The sequence below is a fragment of the Vulpes vulpes genome, chromosome 2, assembly GCF_048418805.1.
Source record: "Vulpes vulpes isolate BD-2025 chromosome 2, VulVul3, whole genome shotgun sequence".
NCBI classification, from domain to species: domain Eukaryota; kingdom Metazoa; phylum Chordata; class Mammalia; order Carnivora; family Canidae; genus Vulpes; species Vulpes vulpes.
Genome location: NC_132781.1, coordinates 94,880,453 through 94,901,488, shown reverse-complemented (window position 1 = coordinate 94,901,488; position 21,036 = coordinate 94,880,453). Strand labels below are relative to the sequence as shown.

The window sequence follows — 21,036 nt, the reverse complement described above, 5'->3', positions numbered from 1 at the left end:
ATATATATATTGGTGGCTGGGTACTTAGTTGTAAGTGTACTCATGATAAATATGGTTGGAGGAGTGTGGTGATAAGTACAGAATGTATTTAAACTGCAGGAGAGTTGCATTCAGAGTGTTATAGTTGGGGGAGTAAGATTCTAAACAAAATACTTGAGAGGGTAAGATAGGATAAATAGTGCTAGTCTAGAGAGAAGAATCCCCAAGTTTGGAAAATAGAGAAAGAAAGAAGCAAATGAAAACTTAAACAAGTAAATTTTTTTAGCATAGCTTATAAAATTAGGCAACATAACTTACACATTTGCAGATAATTTTGCCTTAGAGCTGAGTTTCTAGAGCTATCCCACAATTATTTTAATTTTCTTTGAATCCATAGCTTATAATAAGGCTTTTCTCTTTTTTATTTTATGTAACTTCCCAGACCTTGGATTGTGATACATAATTCCTGCTATGTGACTTTCTAGAAGCTTATAATTTTAATAGATTCTTCTAGGGACTTCCCAGTTTCACTCCCCATCTCACCATTCCAATGTTCTAATTAGAAAACTATCTCTGCTCCAATTCTCCTATTCTTATCCCATTGTGTCTACTCTTTATATTGCCTGCTTTGGGATCCAACACCTTTTATACACAGAAGTTTTTGAATACTCTCCATCTTTATTGTCCTTCCAATCTCATTAAAAAAAAAAAAAAAAACTAGGTTACATGTCTCATGTTGAACATAGTGAATTGACTACTATATCTTTCCCTCTAACTCCTCCTTCATACTTATCTTTGTAGTCACTGGGCAAGTTGTAGTCGTAAAGCCTGGCAGTGAAACGGACTGAATGTGGCCTGGCTTTTAACCTATTGTTACTGCCCGCTGCCCAGCCTCTCTGCTGTTAGCATGACATAATTTTCTTGTTACTCTTCATACTTTCCTTTTCTCCATTCCTGTATAACTATCTATGGTACATTTGAGCTCAGAGATGTTGCTTAAGTTATTTTATTACTTCCTGGAAAGAAAAAAAAATCACCTGAGGATAAGTACTTCAGTGTGGAATTTTGAAAAGTTGTAGTGAAAAGCTTTTATAAAAAGATTAAAGCACATAGTGACTAATGTCCTGGTAATGCGTGAAAGTAAAGGCTGAACATTTGGAAGGTTAGACTCTCTGTTTACTGCTACGGGAAAGACCATACAGACTTGGCGGGGGTCTGGGGAATAGACAGAGGACATAGATTTTGTATATGGTCAGTTTTAGGTACCTATTAGAACACTAAGTGGATTTGGTGGTTGTGGTTCAGTAGTCTTTTTTAATCTAGAAGAATCTTCCTCCCCTTTTCATTTTTTATGAAATTAAATTTTTCGAAGATTTTAGGTCTGTTATCTAATAGGATGTCTTACACTTTCGAATTGTTTTCTAATAACAGCTTAAGATTTAACATGTTTTTGACAAGAATACAACTTAGGTAACATTGTGTACATCAATCACATTGGGAGGCATATATCGTCAAGGTTGTCCCACTGTTGGTGTAATCTCTGGTTTTAAGCTCATGAACCCCGGATTTCTCCTATGTAAAGGTATATTCGATTGTTTATAAAGATTCTATTTATTTATTTGTATTTGTGTGTGTGTGAGAGAGAGAGAGAGAGAGAGAGACCGACCTAGGCAGAGGGAGAAGCAGACTCCCTACTGGGAGCCTGATGTGGGACTCGTCTATTTATGATCTGTGGGGGAATATGATATGTTAGGACTCCCAATAGCTCTTAGTATCTGTTTTCATTCTCTCCACTCAATACCATAAACTTGAAAACCTGTTCTGTTATTTTAACCATTTTTAAAAAGTTTATCATATTACTAGTAATTTTAAAAGATATCTATTAAAATAAAAAAAGGGCAGAAATAAAGTTGAAACTATGTGGAAGTGAAGTAGGAGAAGACAGTGGTGAAGTATCCCTTGTTTTTGTACACATTGGAGGGTGGCACTCAACACTATTATGATATATAACATTTTAGCTATTATAAAAAATGGGAGCAGTCCATTACAGCTATTCTAAAACATGAACAACCTTACATTATTAGCCTTCTTAAAGCAACCCTGGTTAAAGTTAATGAAGTTTATTATTTTTTTTTTTGTAGGTTTAAATGTAATACTGGATATTTATTTCTTTTAAGGTAAGTTTTTTTATTTTTAATTTTTTGGAAATGTTACTATATTTGTTACCCGAGTAGTTTGTCTAGAAAGTAAATTTCTGTTACTAAAATTTATCGCTAATTTATCACCTAGGCTTATGGGCTTTGTTTATCATAGATAAGAAAATTGTCTTCAGGGGAATAATGATTAACTGCACATATAGCACATCTTATGTTCTGTAGTTGGGTGCTGAAGAAAAATTGGTAGATTGTCATGGGACCTCGGGTTTATACATTTCTAGTACATCTCAGTATTCAGAATTGCTTAGGTTTGCCTTAGGATCCTTTAGCTTTGGGTTGAATATTAGTTTCTTAGGGCTGCTGTAACAAAGTGTCACACACTGGGTGACTTAAAACAATAGAAACTTTCTCTCTCTCCGTTCTGGAGGCTAGATGTTCAAAATAAAGGCTTTGGCAGGGCTGTGCTCCCTCTATGAAGGCCTTAGGAAATGATCCTTCCTTGCTTCTTCCTGGTTTGTGGTAGCTGCTGGCAGTCCTTGGGGTTCCTTGCTTCACTCCAAATTCTGCCTCTGTCTGCACATGGCATCTTCCCTCTGTGTGTGTCCTTTCCCTGCCTCCAAATCCCCCTCTCCTTATAAAAACACCAATTGTAGATTTTTGGTCCTAGCCTAATCATGTATGACCTCATCTGCAAAGGTCCTATTTCCAAATAAGGTCACATTCACAGGTCCTGAGTTAGGACTTAAACATAAGTTTTTTAGGAAACAGAGTTCATCACAATACATTTTGTGGTTGGGTCTTGACTTGAGGTGTAGCAATATCAAGATACTGTGATCACTTTGATTCTTGAGTACTAAACTACTTTGGAATTGGTGTAGAAATAAAAATGAATCCTTAGATTTCTCAAGCCAATTTAGGACTATTTTTTTTTTTTAGGACTATTTTTATAATAGACTTTGAGTGGCAGAAGGGGGTGAGAATTTTTAACATATATAAATAAAAGGACTGGTTATTTCTCTGCATTTGTGGGATTCAGTCTGATAAGAATTGTGGCCCTCCTGGGGTAGAAATAAGAGGGAAACAGAGTAAACTAGGAATTTCTTCTTTCCTTTGTGTGCATACTTTGCCTAACAATAACAGTGTTGTCCTTTTTATTTATGTTAGGAAAGGAAACTTGTATAGTTGGATAACCTTTTTTAAGCTCTTTAATACTCTTGACTATATTAGAAAAAAAAGAGTACAATGTTATTGAAATCAACATCACCTTCAAAGAAGGTCTTAGATAAGCCAACCTAGCCCAGCGAACCTGGCTTGGAACCTGGCCCTTGGTAAGTGCCTGATACATATTTGTTATTAGTGAGCCTTTCTAAGAAAGTGAAGGAGGTTTGAGGTAGTCATGAAAAGAAGGAAAGATCTCCATCTTATTTTCTAGACATTTTTCTTTCTGGCTGATTAGGGTACTTACTGTTCGAGTAATTGGTTTGGTTTTGTTTATAAATGACTAGAAAATATAGTTATAGTTTGAGTGTTCTTAATATAGGACAGTATATATATGATATTAGACTCATGTTTAGTTTCTGGGATTTGAGATGTGAAGGTGATATTCTCAAATGCCTTGTAGTTTAAGATGCTTGTGATTAAATCTTAAAAATCCAGGCTGTGTTAACATTTTCTTCATTCTCTTCCTCTATTTAAATAAAAATAGCTCTATTAATCCAACAAGCTGTAAAGTCATAATGTGGCATACCATCCTGTTTGAAAGGTGAACATTATTGAATAAAAATGGCTGACAGAAGTGGGAAGATTATTCCAGGACAAGTGTATATTGAAGTGGAGTATGATTATGAATATGAAGCCAAGGACAGAAAGATTGTGATAAAACAAGGGGAACGATATATCTTGGTGAAAAAGACCAATGATGACTGGTGGCAAGTTAAACCAGATGAGAATTCCAAGGCATTTTATGTGCCAGCCCAGTATGTCAAGGAGGTCACCCGCAAAGCTCTCATGCCGCCTGTTAAACAGGCAGTTGGACTACCAAATAATTCTATGAAAATGATACAGAGTCTCCATCTTCAGAGGTCAACCGAAAATGTGAACAAACTGCCTGAGCTTTCAAGTTTTGGAAAGCCATCGTCTGTTCAAGGAACAGGTCTTACTCGTGATGCAAATCAGAATTTTGGACCCAACTATAATCCAGGTCAGACAGTGAACCTAAGCCTGGACCTGACCCATAATAATGGAAAGTTTAACAGTGACTCACATTCTCCTAAAGTTTCTGGCCAGAATAGGACGCGCTTATTTGGTCACTCTCCTGGTCCGGAGTTCTTGGATGTAGAGAAAACTAGCTTCTCTCAGGAACAGTCTTGTGATTCAGCAGGAGAAGGCTCGGAAAGAGTACATCAGGATTCTGAGTCTGGTGATGAACTTAGCAGCAGCTCCACTGAACAAATAAGGGTAAGATGGAAAGTAGAATGATGGATACTTACATCGCTGTAACAAAAATACTACAGGTTTCAATTAAAATCTTTGTAGGATAGGAATTGTTCATTTTGCTTTGTTTTTAGAATACACAGGTTCTATCCCGATTTAGTGAGATGGAGAATAGTATAATAACTTGTGGGTTCATAACGGTTGACCTTACAGTTTCCATAATTCTTACACCTTTATAGGGCTGGAATTGTATAGGCTAGAACTTATAGGGCTGAACTTTATATGTGGAAAAGGATTTTTTTTTTTCTCTCTGTTGATCCTGCATAGGGCAGAAAGGGTCTACTTATCCAGTGAAGATATTTCTTTTACTAGACAAAGTTTGTTTTCTAACTGTACTCATTTTGACTTGTTTCTGATAAGTTTTCAGGTAATAATGAGTATATGGGGAAAGATACTCATGGAATGTTAGCTACTTATTTGAAACTGGTTTATTAGCCTTGAATATTTAAAAAAAATAGAGCTCACAAATCTTTGCCTTCATTCATGTACTTTTGTGTCTTATGTTGTCTAAATATACACACTTGCTTTCTTGGAACATTTTGTGTCCATGGTTTGATTTCTTTCCCCCCCTTATCTAACTTTATTTTAAAATAGTTAATGCCAGTTTCTCAAGTCAAGTGAAATAATCTTAAAAGCAAACGCAGGAAATTGAACTTGAATGTATGTGGAAAAGTCTAATAATTTTAAGTGAAATTGAAAATTGACAAATTTTTGGCCTAAAGTTCTGTTGTAAGTTCTTACAGAACTTTATTCATTAAGTTAAGTCATTAATTGTGAGGCTGCTCTTAGGTGTGATCTGATTGTGATGAAAGTAGTTTGTTCTTCCTGTAGCTTTTAATTTTTCTTGTGACATTTTTGAACAAAAGGAAAAGGAGAGATTTTCAAGAAAAACTTTTGATGTTTGCGACTGAGGCAGTTATATGATGGTGCTACTGTCAGTTTACCATCATGTGTCTTAGCAGGCTTTTATTTCTTTAGTCTTTATGTGATACTTTGACACAGAATATGTACTGTTACCTGGAATTTTTCTGTTCATGTTCCTTACTGAACCTGAAGGACCTGGGAAAGATGTGTTCTCTATTACTGATAGTCATCACTGTTTTGCACACTTCAGATTATGTTTTATACTTAGGTACATTAGTAATTCTGGGTTCTGTTCATCATGCTCATCTTAAATTCACTGCATGGAAGTTCATGGTTCCTAACCTCTCCTGAGCCCTTAAAACTGTTTGGAAACCCTGTTAGTTAGGTCTTTCTGCTTTTCCTAACTCTTTGTGACAAGTGTTTTAAAATTTTTTCATTTTTTTCAGTTCTCTCATTCGCTTGCTTTTCCCTGCTCTCCTCAGATACCCTTGTCTTCTGTCTCAGAGCCTAAATAAAAGCCTTGGGATGGAAACTCTTTGGCTTTGAAGAGGATGTATTGCACATCAGTTGATGGTGCTGGCTTTAGATTTGGATCTGGTTCCGTAGTACTTACCAGTTGTGCCATAATTGGGGCAAAATACTTAACCTCTGTGCATTTCAGTTTCCTTATTTCAAAGTCAGGATCACAGGGTTGTTGAGGATTAAGTGGGTAACTATATCTAATACACTTAGAACTATGCCTTGTGCATAAATGCATTTTGTTTCTATTACTACTTAATAAATTACTCTCAAGTCCAGTGGCTTAAAACAGTAAACATTATCTCAGAGTTTCTGTGCTCAGGAACACAGAAACAGATTGAGTGGTTTTAAATGCTTATGGTCTCGTGAGGCTGCAGTCTTATGAAAGCTTGGCTGGGGTTGGAAAAGCTGCTTTGCTTCTGAGGTGGCTCACTCACAGGGAGTTAGTCAGTCGTGCCTCTTCACAGGTGCTTGAATGTTGTAGACCAACTTTCCCTCAGAAGGAGCAGTCCAAGATGGAACAAGGCATTGTCTTAATAGCCAGAGTCTTAGAAGTCACACACTATCATTTCCTGTTTGGTTACACATTTCAGCTATATTTTGTGTGGGAGGTGACAACATAGGAGTCCGAATGTCAGGTGATGAGGATCCCTGGGGGCATCTTGGAGCTGGCTAGCAATAGTAAATTTTCAGTACAACAGAGCACTCGTGGTTGTTTCTGTTATTACGTCCACCATCAGATCTATAAGTACACCTGTATCAGCAGTCCCCTTTCCCCCTCGTACAGTGCAAGCATTGCCTGTCTTATCCAAGGGCAGTCTCCTCAGGTCTGCTTTCTCCCTACCTTTTCACAAACCTTTTGCTAAAGATTATGCAGCATTGTGCTCATATGGCTTTAGACTGATTATTTACCTTATTTTCTCTCTCATCATTTAAATCTGCTCATGTTTTTCCCATTTTAGTAAAGCTCTTCAACAGTACCTTCCCCTCTGAGTGTTACTTTATCACCCTTTCCCTTTACTGGCAACTTCTGGAAAGAGTTGTATATATTTGTTTCTCCACATTTTGTCATTTTCCAATCACTCCTTAACCTATTCTAGTAGGGCTTCTGGCTCCACCATTCTATATAAACTGCTTCTGCTAAAAGGTACTCATTGTCAAAAAATTCCAGTTGAAAGCATTTATACATAGTGCTATCACCACAGTGAACAAGATTAATAATCACAAGGCAATTTAAAATAATCTTTTATTGAGGCATAGCATACAGTCAAGTGCAGTTGTCTTAAATGCATGGCTTGATGGATATGCACTTATGTATACACTTCCATAACTATAACCTTGAGTCCCTTCCAGCCAATATCCACTCCCTTCCCCTTCATGTCTCTGTTTGGAGACTTTCATTTTTTCTGACTTACAATGTCATTGGACAATCTGCTTTAATTAAACTTTTCATTTTGAGTTGATTGTATATTCATATGCAGTTGTAAGAAATAGTACAGAGAGATCCCTTGTACTCTCTATCCAGTTACCTTCAATGGTAACATTTTGCAAAACTATGCTGTCAAGATATTGGCATTTTTACAGTCTAGATACTGAGTATTTCCATCACCACAAGCATCCTTTATGTTGCCTTTTTATAGCCACATCCTCTTGCCTCCCATTCCTATCCCTCCTTAACCCCCGGTCCCCACTAGTTCGCTCTCCATCTTCATAATTTTGTCATTTTAAAATATTATATAAATGGAAACATGCTATAGACCTTTTGAGATTGGCTTTTCTGAAAATTTAGCATAGTCCACACACATACATATATGCAGAGAGAGGCAGATTTATTTTTAGGAATTGACTCATGTGATTATGGAGATTGGAAAGTCCAAGATCTGCAGAGTAGGATGGTAGGCGGGAAATCCAGGGAAAAGCCATTGTTGAAATTAAAATTCCAAGGTTGTTTGCTGGTGGAATTTATTCTTGCTTTGCAGAAATTAGCCTTTTATTCTGTTCTGACCTTCAGCTGATTTGATGAGGCCCACCCACATTATGGGGAGCAGTATAATTTACTCAGAGTCCACAGGCTTAAATATTAATTGTACCCTCACAGAAACATCTGAACTAATGTTCCATCAAACACCTGGCCCAGATGAGTTGATACATAAAATTAACCATCACAGTAGGGCTAGATCCTAAATATTTCCTCCTATTTTTTCTAAGTTTATGGATTTCCATTTTGTATTTGATTCATTTTGAGTTTAATTTCTCTATAAGACCTAAGATTAAGTAAATTAAGGGTTTTTTTTTTTTTTTTTTGCCTGTGGATATCTAATTATTATAGTACCATTTGTTGGAAAGGCTACTTCCTCCAGTAAATTGCTTTTGCACTTTTTGTCAAAAATCAATTGGTCACAGTTGTATGGATCTATTTCTGGGTCCTTATTCTGTTTCATTCATATATGTGTCCCTCAAATATCACACAGCCTTGATTACTGTAGCTATATAATATATCTTAAAATTTGTAAACCAATTCCTCCCAATTTGTTCTTCAGTATTGTTTTGGTTATTATAGTTGGTTAGATTATAATTCACCAGAGATATTGGTCCTAATCCCTGGAACATATAAATGTTACCTTTTTAAAGAAGAAGGTCTTTTTTTTTTTTTAAAGATTTTATTTACTTATTCATGAGAGACACAGAAAAAGAGGCAGAGACACAGGCAGAGGGAGGAGAAGCAGGCTCCATGCAAGGAGCTTGATGTTGGACTCAATCCTAGGAATCCAAGATAAGGCCCTGAGCCAAAGGCAGATGCCCAACCGCTGAACCACCAGGCATCCCAGAAGAAGGTCTTTAAGATATGATTAAGTTAGGATTTTGGGATGAGGACATTATCCTGAGCCCCACATGCAATCGCAAATGTCCTTACAAGAGAAAGGCAGAGGGGGCATTACACAAAGAGAAGGCTATGTGGAGATGGAGCAGAGAGAGATGTGAAGATGCTGGCATTGAAGATTAGGAGTGGTGTGGCCACAAGCCAAGGAATGTTGGCAGCCACCAGAAGTTGGAAGAGCAAAGAACGAATTCTTTCCTAGAGACTCTGGAGGGAGTGCAGCCCTCTCTCTGCTCCTTGATGTTAGCCTGTTAATACTGATTTTGGACTTCTGGCCTCCAGAACTGTGAAGGAATAATTTTTGTTGTCTTAAACCTGTTTGTGGTAAGTTCCTATAGCGGTCATAGGAAATTACTGCAGCTATTCTAGTTCCTTTGTCTTTCCTCATACATTTTAGAATATCCATATCCATAAAACATCTTGCTGGTTTGTGTCTCCATTTATTTATCTAATTTGATTTTTTTCATCAGCATTTTGTAGTTTTCAGTAAAAGGCTTATGCTTGTTTTTTATACTTACACCAAGTATTTAAATTTTTTAGAGTGATTGTAAGTGATACTGTGTTTTTAATTTTGGTGTTTATATATTTGTTGCTAGTATATAGAAATACAGTTTATTTGTTTTTTTAAAGATCTTATTTTTAAGTAATCTTTACACCCAGTGTGGGGCTTGAACATTGAACATACAACACTGAGATCAAGAGTCCCATGCTCTACCAACTGAGCCAGCCAGGCATCCTTTGGTTGATTTGTTTTTATTCTTATTTTTGAACTTTCTTTTTTAAAAACACTTCCAGATTCACAGAAATATTGTGAAGAAATTATAGACTTCCAGTATACTCCACACATGGTTTTCACTATTATTGACATATTAGTATGATTCATTTGTCATAATTAATGAATTAGTATTGATACATTACTAACTGAAGTCCTTATTTCATTCAGGATTTCCTTAGTTTTTATCTAATGCTCTTTTTCATTTTCAAGGATCTTTTCTAGAATACCATATTATATTTAGTAGTCGTGTATTCTTAGGCTTCTCTTGGCTTTGATAGTTCTTCAGACTTCCCTTGTTTTTAGTGGCTTTGACAGTTTGGTGGAGTATTGGTCACGTGTTGTAGAATGACCCTGTGTTGGAACCAGCATGAGGTTTTCCTCATGATTGGACTGTAGTTCTAGACTTCTGAGAGGAAGACCACAGAGGCAAAGTCATTTTCATCACATCAAGGGTAAATACTACCAATATGATTTATCACTGTTGATACTGACTTTGAACACCTGATGAGGTATTTTAGTCAGATTTTTCCACTATAAAGTTCGTTTTTCCCTCCCTTCCCACACCATGGTCTTTTTTTTTTTTTTTTAAGACTTTATTTATTTATTCATGAGAGAGAGAGAGAGAGAGGGCAAAGCAGGCTCCCTACTGAGCTGGGAGCCCGATGCAGGATTCCATCCCAGGACTCTGGGATCAGGACCTGAGCTGAAGACAGATGCTTAACTGATTGAGCCACCCAGGTGCCCTACACCATGGTCTTTGGAAAGAAGTTGCTATATGTGGCTCTTAAGTGGAGGAATTATGCCCCACATCTTTAGGGGCACAGTGGAATTATTTTATATGAAAGATTTATTTTATCTTTTACACCATTTTTATTAATTTAGTCATTTATTTATATAAATGTAGATATTTAAATATACCGTGGATTTTGATCCAATACTACTATATTTTGTTGCTCAATTATTTCAGCTTTGGTCACTGAGAACTTTTTCAGTTGTGTGTATGTCTGTTTTAGTGTTTCTTACTTTCTGATACTACAAGATGCTCTATTGCTTATCTTCTGTACTTTCTGCCCCAGCTCTAGAATCAGCCATTTCTCCAAGGAGTCCCTGTTCCTTTATTGGAAAATGGTGTTAGAAGCCAAGGTTTTGGGTGTAACTGTTGCTACTGCGATGTCATTGCTTCAGGGCCCTCTCAGCTGACAGAACAACATAAACATTGGTAGGCTAACCCATATATACACCCAATCTATAATTATTTTCAGTAACCATCTGTATCTATGTTAGGCTAAACCTGGGTTCATATTGATATCTTCAGCTCTGTAATCTGTTACTGCATGAATCATTACTTATCTATAAACTTCTGTCCCAGCATTGAAAAATGTGGCTTCCACTGTCCACTGTTTGCATAATTGTTCAGTTCCAGTATATGTGTATAGGAGTATCAGAATTGCTAACTCGTACTCTTTCAACATTAAAGTTGAAAGAACTTTATTAAATAGCATATAGAACTTTATGTGCAGTTCTCTTTATTAAATAGCATATTTATTTATTAAATATTTATTTTTTATTTATTAATATTTATTATTAATAAATATTTATTTATTAAATATTTATTATTATTATTATTATTTATTATTATTATTATCTCTTATTTATTAAATAGCATATAGAACTTTATGTGCAGTTAATTGCTAACTCGTAACTCTTTCAACATTAAAGTTGAAAGAACTTTATTAAATAGCATATAGAACTTTATGTGCAGTTCTTCCTTAGTTTTACAGACTCATTTTTAAAGTTTCTTTGATCAATACCCCCCCACCCCTCTGCATCTGATTTGGTGAGGTTGCATACATATGTAACAGGTTTTTTTTTAAAAAAACTTATTTATCTTAGAACATGTGTGCTTGAGCTGAGAAAGGGACAGAGGGAGAGAATCTCAAGCAGAGTCCACTTCGAGTGTGGAGCCAGACTCAGTGTCCAATCCCATGATCTGAGATCATGACCTGAGCAGAAACCAAGAGTTGGGATTCAACTGACTGAGCCACTGAGGTGTAACCAATTTTGAGTTAATTCTTGTAAAAGGTGTAAGGTTTTTGCTTAGGTTCTTTATGTGTGTTTGTATCTCTAGATCTTCAGTTGTTCCCACTGTTTTTGGAAGACTTTCTCTATAGAATTGCCTTTGTTCCTTTGTCAATAGTCAGTTGACTATTTTTGTGTATATATTTCTGGGCTCTTTATTTTGTTTCATTGATCTATGTGTCATTCTTTTGCTAATAACATGCTGTGTGGATTAATGTAGTTTTATGGTAAATGTTGAAACTAAGTGTGTGTCTTCTGGCTTTATTGTTCTTCAATATTGTGTTGGCTATTCTAGATCTTTTGCCTTTCTGGATTAAGTTTAGATTAAGTTTGTTATCTATAAAAGAGTTTATTGGGATTTTGATTAGAATTGTGGTGAATTTATAGATCAAATTGGGAAGAATTGACCTTTTTGAGTCTTCCAGGCAATGGACAAAGAATATGTGCTCATTTATTTAGACTTGCTTTTGATTTATTTCCTTGCCATTTTGTAGTTTTGCGTACATTTTAGTTTCACTTCATTATCCCTCTCTCCTCCCCAGCCCCAAATAACCTTTAATCTGCTTTCTATTTCTGTAAATTTTCCTATTCTGAACATTTAATTTTAGTGGAATCATATAATATGTAGTCTTTTGTGACTGGCTTCTTTCACTTAGCCAGTGTTTTCAATGTTCAGCCACGTCGTAGCATGTATCAGTAGTTCATTCTTTCTTATGATAGAATAATCATCTATTGTTTATCCATCCATCACTTGTTGGGCATTTTGGTTGTTTCCACCTTTTTGCTACTGCTATAAATCACTTGTGTACACTTTTTTAAAAGATTTTTTTATTAAAAAAATTTTATTTACTAGAGAGAGAACATGTGTGAGGGATAGTTAGGGACAGGCAGACTCTGTGATGACTGGAGAGGCCAACATGGGGCTAGATCCCACCACCTTGAGATCATGACCTCAGCCTAATCAAGAGTTGGATGCTTAACTAACTGAGCTACCCAGGAGCCCCTTGTGTACAAGTTTTGTGTAGATATATGTTTTTATTTCTCTTGGGTAAATACCTTGGAGTGGAATTGCTAGGTGATAGAGTAACTCTTTAACTGAGGAACTATGAGACCATTTTACATTCCCAGCATCAGTGTTTGAGAGTTTAACTTTTTCCATATCCTCTTTAATCCTGGTCTGTATCTGACTTTTTGATCACAGCTATCCTAGAGAGTGTGAAGTGGTATCACAATGTGGCTTTGATTTACATTTCCCTCATGATTAATGATGCTGAGTATCTTTTCATATGTTCATTGACTGTATATTTTCTTTGGAGAAATATCTGTTCAGATTCTTTGTCTATTATTATTATTATTATTATTATTATTATTATTATTGAATTATAAGAGTTTTTTTTTATAGTCTAGATATAGGTCCCTTACCAAATATGATTTGTAAATATTTTCTCACATTCTGTGGGTTGTATTCTCATTTTATTGATAATGTCATTTTTAAAAAAAAATAAAATAAAGATTTATTTGAAAGAAGAGTGAGAGCATGAGCTGGCATGGGGAGGAGCAGAGGGAGTGGGAGAAACAGGCTCCCCGCTGAGCAGGGAGCCATACTTGGGACTCAGTCCAGGACCCTAGGATCATGACCTGAGGTGAAGGCAGACACAACTGACTGAGCCACCCAGGTGCCCCGATAATGTCCTTTTAAGTAGCAATTTTTAATTTGATTAAGTCCAATTTACCTATTTTTTTTCCTTTTGTTGCTTGTACTTTTGGTGTCTTTTCTAAGACTCCATTGCTAAGTATGAGGTCAAGAAGATTCAGTCCTACATTTTCTGCCAGCAGTTTTGCCATTTTAGCTCTTATATTTAGTTTTGATCCATTTTGAGTTCATTTTTATGTCTGGTATAAAGTAAGGGCCCAACTCGATTTTTTTGTATGTAGCTATCAAGTTGTTCCAGGACCATTTGTTGAAAAGACTGTATTTTTCCCTTCAATGAATGGTCTTGGCACCTTCATGGAAAACCAGTTGACCAAAGACACATGTTTATTTCTGGACTGTCAGCTCTGTTGATTTATATGTGCATCTTTCTGCCTACTAGACTGTCTTGATTACTGTTGTTTTGAAAGTGCAAAGTGTTATTCTTCCTATTTTATTATTCTTCTTTAAAAGTATTTTTTCTTTCTGGCTCCTTTGCAATTCTATGTGGATTTTAGAATCACCTTGTTAATTTCTACAACTGCAGCTGGGAGTCTGTAGGAGTCTGTTAAAGGTTGGCTTAGGTCTGTAGATCAACTGGGGGAATGATGCCATTTTAACAATGTTAATGTTTCTCAGGGCAGATGTAGTCGTGCTGAATTCTCTCAGTTTTGTTTGTTAAAGAAAGTGTTTATTTCTGCTTCATTTGCTGCATAATTTCTTTGGATACAGAAATTTTTGTTGGTGATTTTTTTTTTCTTTCAACACTTAAATTATTTCACCTACTCTCTTTGTTTGCATCATTTCTGATGAAAAATATGTTGTAATTCTTACTCTGTTCCTCAACAGTTTAGGTGTTTTTTTCATATGGTTTCTTTCATGCTTTTCTCTTCATCTTTGTTTTTTTGCAGTTTGTGTATGATATGCCATTCTATAGATTTTTTTGATACCCTGTTTTCATTTTGGGACCTTTCTTTTGACATATCTTGTGCTCATTGATTCTTTCCCAGCATGTCCACTCTAGTGATAATACCATCAAAGCCATTTTCTATTTTTGAGTGTTTTAACTCCTGGAATTTCTTTTTGATTCTTTGTCTTAACTTTTCCATCTCTCTACTTACATTACTTGTTTTTGAATGTTATCTTTTATAATTCTTAAGATATTAATAATATTTATTTTAAATTCCTTGACAATTCTAAAATCTATGCCATATCTGATACTTGCTTTATGTCTTCAAATATTTTCTTGCCTTTTGCCTTATCTTCTGATTTTTTTGTCGAAAGCCAGACATGTGCTATTGGGTAATGGGAACTGAAGTAAATAGACCTTTAGTGTAGTGAGGTGTTAGACTAATCTGGCTAGAAATTAAATTGTGTTTAATGTTTGCTGTGGTTTTAGGTACCAGAGGCTTTAAATTTCTCACGTATCCATGTTTGGGGGCTTTTCTAAGAGTTTCTCATTAATGTCTGGTTCCCCACTAAGTCTCCCTGCTCTCTCCCTGGCTTGGAGGGGTTGGAACACCTCATTATTTGGTCCACATAGATTCCACTAACACATTGGGTTAGAGGAAGACTTCCTTGCCACTTGGCAGTAGTGAAAATTTTGATTCTCCCAGGAGGCTGTGTGTGTGTGTGTGTGTGTGTGTGTGTGTGTGTATTGGCTCTGGAGGATGCCTTATTACTCTCTGGCAGTGACTGTCCTGGTTCCCTTGCCTTCTCTGATACCACTTCTGTGAGAGTTTTGGGGTGCCTTGTAATAGCCTGGCAAGAGTGTAAATCTAGGTTACCTGTTTGCCATTGCTGGCAAAGTATGGTGGGCTGTGGGGTTACTCCTGTAGCATTTTGCTTTTGTAGGGTGGTTATGTAAAAAACTGTCTTGCCAGGTCTTCCCTTTTTTTTTTTGGTGCTTTTGCTAGACAGAGCAGGAATTTGTTGGGACTTTTTGGTCTGTGTTAGTGTTTCTGGTTTTTGCTAACTTCCCCCTTTAGATCTGGGATATATGAAGCCAAAATTAAACACAGGAAACCACTACCATGTTGTTTGGGTCCTGAGGCTACTGGTTGGTCTACCTTCTCTCTACCTCTCAGAGTCTTCATGTATGTGTGTATGTTTTAATTATTTAATAATAATAATGCCTAATCCTTTTCACCCATCCCCCTGCCTTCTCCCCTCTGGAAATCACCAGTTTGTTTTCTGTATTCATGAGTCTGTTTCTGGTTTGTTTGTTCATTTGTTTTGCTTTTTAATTCTGCATATAAGTGAAATCATATGATATTTGTGTTTCTTTGGCTTATTTCATTTATTGTTATATGCTCTATCTATATTGTCATAAATGACAAGTCTCATTCTTTTCTTATGGCTGGGTAATATTCCAGTGTAGGTATTTGTGTATACACCACATCTTCTTTATCCTTTCGTCTATTGACGGATACATATGTTCTTGTGTTTGTTTTATATTATGTCCCATGGTTTTATTTGTGCTTAGTGTGAGGAATAGGGAAAGGTACATATACTCTTCCCCAGAATTGGAACTGATTAATAAGTTTTCAGTGGTACTTTTAAAGTTTTAATTTCCTTGGGGATCCCTGGGTGGCTCAGCAGTTTAGCGCATGCCTTTGGCCCAGGGCGCGATCCTGGAGTTCTGGGATCGAGTCCCACGTTGGGCTCCCGGCATGGAGCCTGCTTCCCCCTCCTCCTGTGTCTCTGCCTTCTCTCTCTCTCTCTCTCTCTCTCTCATAAATAAATAAATAAATCTTTTAAAAAAGTATTAATTTCCTTGATCTCTCAACAGTCTTATATTAGTCTTGTCACCTATGGGATGTCCTCTCATCATAAGTTTCCATCACATCCTGTGCTCCTCCTTTGTTGAACTCACTACATTTATGATTATTTTCTTCCTTCTTGCTAATTAGTTTGTAATCTCCAGGTCATGCTAGTTATTATACCTTGTCTATACACCAAGTACCTAGTATAGTACCTGGCACGTAATAGATAGCCTAAATGCTTCTGGAATGATGACCAGTGGTTAGCCACAAAGGGGCTTGAAGTCAAAGGGGAAAAGGAAACCTAGATTAATGTCCCAGTAGAGATGCAGGTTTTTCTGTTTGAAAAACAGTAACCTGGAAGTGCTGTGACTCTTGCCTACAGCATAGGTTTTGTCAAAGAATACTATTAGGGAGATGGAGGTAAAAAATTACAACTCAATACTGAGATTCCAAAATTTGAGTAAAAAACTGTAAAATTCAGTTTGGCGCTTCACTCCCAGTAAAGTGGATGAATCATGTTTATTGTCCTCCTTAGAGCAACAGGTTTTTAGGTCATTTCAGAATTTATACTAATGGTTGATGAGAATATGAAACTATGAAAATCAGTATGTTCAGAGCTCTAAACCTTTACACAGCCTAAAAAGAGGGCTCCTGGGTGGCCCCGTCGGTTAAGTGTCTGACTTCAGTTTAGGTCATGATCTCAGGGTCCTGGGATTAAGCCCCATGTCAGGCTCTGCACTCAGCAGGGAGTGTGCTTCCTCCCTCAGCTTGTTACACTACTCACTCTCTCAAATAAATAGATACAAAATCTTAAAAAAAAAAAAAAAAGCCTTAAAAACTACACACTTTGCTCCTGATGTGCTTTTTGCCCCTCATGATCTCACTAATGCCCCTTTAATATCTCTTACTGGGCTTGAGTATGGGGTTTCCCAGTTCCCTGTAGTTAGAAAGTATGGTCATACTGGAGAGTAGGAATGGTATGGTAGACCTTTGTGAGCCTGACAAGATGCCAGGCAGAGAAAGGTCAAAGGTCAAAGGACTGACATCCTGATATAAGTTTAGGAAGATCAAACAACTCTAAAGCCTAGAATCCTTATTTTTAAAGCACAGTATGAATATTTATGAAGATGACCATAAATCTAGAAATGTTTAAGTTCCAGTTTTTTAGGTGTTAGATACATTTATAGAAAGAATGTCTTCATTGACAGTTGTAAGCTAAGGCATTTCTGGTATTTGAAACCCAATCATAATCTGGAAAATGTTATATACGGAACAGTTCCTCAACATTTTGACAGTTCCTCAACATTTTGACGGTTCCTCAACATTTTGACGTGTTACTCCTCTCTACTGGATTCACAAAATCAATTCCCTAATTTGTTGCAGATTTATACTTTGTTTCTAATTGAAAAGTATTTAAATATTTATTTTTAGTCTTTCCTTATTCCCAAATTGTGTGGACTGCTATGTAAATGTTTATTGTATTTAAAAATACAAATTAAAGTATACACACAAATATGTATATATTTATGAAGAGTCGTGCTGTATGTGTAATTTAACTGTAGGGAACATTTTAAGAACTACGTATTATACAAATAGTATCTGTTACACGAAGAATGCTTGAGGAATGTAATTTTTTAGGCTAATTGGATTTTCTTTAATACAGGATTAGGTATAAAAGGTTTCAGTGTTTGTTAGAGATTTTCCTAAATCTGTTTCCACATAGATCATGCTAAATCTAAAAACAGATATAAATTAGCTTTGTGTAGCAACAACTAATAATGTCCCCTGTCATCCAAATCCTTGCTCATTGTATCTTTGTTAAGTCCTCCCCCTGCCACACTGCTGAAACCAAGTCATTATTTAGCCATATGAAGGCAAAATGTTGAAGTTTTAAAACTATTTAGTGTCCTTAACTTCCTTTGTACTTTCCTCCCTGAATGACATCTGGGAAACTCCCATTTTCTCTTTGTTTCCCAAGATTATCTTCTCATCACATCTTTCTCCTTAATCAAAATAGAAAAGAATAATTGTTTTAAAATTTGTTTTTATTTATTTATTTATTTTTTTAAATTTTTTTTTTTATTTATTTATGATAGTCACAGAGAGAGAGAGAGAGAGGCAGAGACACAGGCAGAGGGAGAAGCAGGCTCCATGCACCGGGAGCCTGATGTGGGATTCGATCCCGGGTCTCCAGGATCGCGCCCTGGGCCAAAGGCAGGCACCAAACCGCTGCGCCACCCAGGGATCCCCTTTTTTTTTTTTTTTTTTAATTTTTTAAAATTTGTTTTTATTTAATTGACTTTTATATTTAGAAAGTCACAGAGCTTGTAGAATTTGATGAAAAAATGTGAACCTTTTTCTCAAGAAATGAACATTTGCATCAAATCTTGTTATAATTTCAAGGCATCCAGAAACCTAGATTCTTCCTTTTTTATTTTTTAGTTTTTTAGAGTGAAAGAGAACGTGTGCACATGCACAAGCAAGGGGTAGGGGAGGGAGAGAGAGGATCTTAAACAGACTCCACCCCCAGCCTGGAGCCCTACATGGGGTTTAGTCTCACAATCCCATAGTTCTCACCTGAGCCAAAACCAAGAGTTGGAAGCTTAACTGAGCCACTCAGGCACCTCCAGAAATGTAGAATCTTAAAGTGAAAGTTTTGAGGAGAGTAATTATGGAGTAAAAATTGATAAATCTTCTTTAAGGAAACTTAGGCATGAATGTCTAGGTAGATGGAAATTTGGTAGAGGAGCTAGATTAGCTTGAAATTATATTTGGGTCCAACCCAAAGGCAAAATTGATTGAGGCCTTTTAGGATAACTGATCTTACTAGGTTCCCTCTGGAACAAAGAGCCTGCTCTACTTTAGCATCAGGCCCCTTCCTCCTTAATTGTTTTTTATCTTTTTGAGGATCTAGTGAAAGCCATGAACTATCTTTCTAAGAAAGTACCTGCATTTGCATCAGTGTGTACAGTTTTATTGGGCTCACAGTCCACATAAAACTCCTTTTCTGTCCAACTGCTTTCACCTCTTCCCTGACCTTTTCTCACCTTTTTTTTTTTTCACCTTTTAATTTTCTAAGATAAGTAGGGTCTCTCTTAACTTTCCTCTAAACTTTACCTGTCCTTCTACTTTGTGATTCCTAGTGCATTTGGCCTTATTTTACATTCATTTACTTTTTTTCTGCTTTAATCCTTGTGATTAATCAGAATTTAGCTGTAAGTGGTAGAAACCAACTGTGACTAGGTGAGGCAAAAGGGAATTTGTTGACTCATGTAACCAGACTATGGGAGGGTTTGTTTGTTAGAGCCAGGGCCTAGTTTACTGTAAGGATTCCTTTTATTGCATCTGTCTCTTATCTCTGATTCTGTCTCCATGATGTTATTATTCTTCCAAACAGACTTCTACATGGCTGTAGACTAGTTTCTAGCAACTGCGAGGCTCACATCCTTAGTTTTTGTATTAGAATATTTTATTTTCTTCTCTTAGTTCTAATTCAGAAAATCTCAGAAGGAGTCAGGCCTGGCTTGTAACATGTTTGTACTTATGGCCAGGGCATGATTGGGCCCTACCCAAAGTGCATATTTGGAATTTACAGAGAAACTGTTCCCCTAAAGAAATAATAGATTCGCTGTTCCCAGAATAAGGGAGGGGTGCCAGGGAGACAAAGTAGTAATCAACCATGTCCTTTGTTTCTGAGATTGATTCTTGAGATCTTCCTACATTGTACCAATTCTCTACCGGATCATTCATTGACACCAGCTGCTCTGAAGGCCAGGAAGGGAGCTGGCAAGGATGGAATTCCCAGACTGATTCTAGTTTAGCAAAGGAAGTTTTGCAGATCCAGATTTCAAGTAGAGAGGAATTCTCTGTGCTATAAAATAGGAAAAGCAAAGTCCCTTTTGTGCATATCTTGCTCTTTTCAGATTGTAGTCTTTAAAGCTAAAGATGATGTTCTATTTCTGCCAGTAAACGTTTGACAGCAAATAATGTAGTAAATAATCTGTATAGTGAAGGCAATACTGATTCTTCTTTTTTTTTTTTTTAAAGCGCCATAATGTAATATGCCTGTAGATGATGAGAGGTGAACTTGTGATGAATTGAATTTTATATGTCAACTTGGCTGGACCATGGTGCCCAGATATTTGGTCAGATATTATTCTGAATGTTTCTGTGAAGGTGTTTTTGGATGTTATTAACATGTAAGTTGATTGATGGACTTTGAGTAAAGCAGATTATTCTCCAAAATATGGATGGGCCTCATCCAATCAGTTGTAAGACGTAATAGAGTATGGAATAAACCCTCCTCTCAGTAAGAAGGAATTCCGCCTGCAGCCTGCCTTTGAACTTGAACTACTGCTCTTCCCTTGGTCTCCCAACCTGCCAGCCTACCCTGCAGATTTACAATTTGCCAAGTTTCCACAATTGCATGAGCCATTTCCTTAAAATAAATCACTTTCTCTTTCTTTCTCTCTCTGTATATATACCTATATCCTATTAAATCTGGAGAACCCTTACTGATACACAGGATATGCAACTGACTACCCCAGGCTTTATCATCACAGAAAGACCTGAAGTTCATATGTAAAGTCCTTTGCAGGGGCAGCTCAATCTACCTTAATTAAGTCTTGTGCCCATCTCTAGACCAATTACTCTGTTAGATAGGTTGAGTACTTTGATTTGTCACAACTGTATTGTGTGTGAATCTCTTCACAAAGGACATGTGAGGTGTGCAAGGCAGCATGATTGGGAGTCCCATCAAACTCAGATCATTTGGGGGAGTGCAGATAACCAAAGAAAGGAATGGGGGTGATGCTACTATGTGAAAAGGAGAATGCTAG

At 36.5% G+C, this 21,036-nt stretch overlaps 1 protein-coding gene across 15 annotated transcripts in view; it reads left to right on the top strand.

Moving 5' to 3' along the window:
* ARHGAP12 (Rho GTPase activating protein 12) overlaps positions 1 to 21,036 on the top strand; it is a 123,828-nt gene that overhangs the window by 14,633 nt on the left and 88,159 nt on the right. For 8 of the 15 annotated variants that reach the window (XM_026000891.2, XM_072749327.1, XM_026000893.2 and 5 more), the window contains exons 2-3: positions 2,121 to 2,156; positions 3,841 to 4,592. In XM_026000891.2, coding sequence (XP_025856676.1) covers positions 3,918 to 4,592 — 675 coding nt within the window. In that variant the 5' untranslated portion in view covers positions 2,121 to 2,156; positions 3,841 to 3,917. Of the gene's footprint in view, positions 1 to 2,120; positions 2,157 to 3,299; positions 3,464 to 3,840; positions 4,593 to 21,036 lie in introns of all 15 variants that reach the window. The other 7 variants (XM_072749324.1, XM_072749326.1, XM_072749321.1 and 4 more) reach the window with 1 other exon arrangement.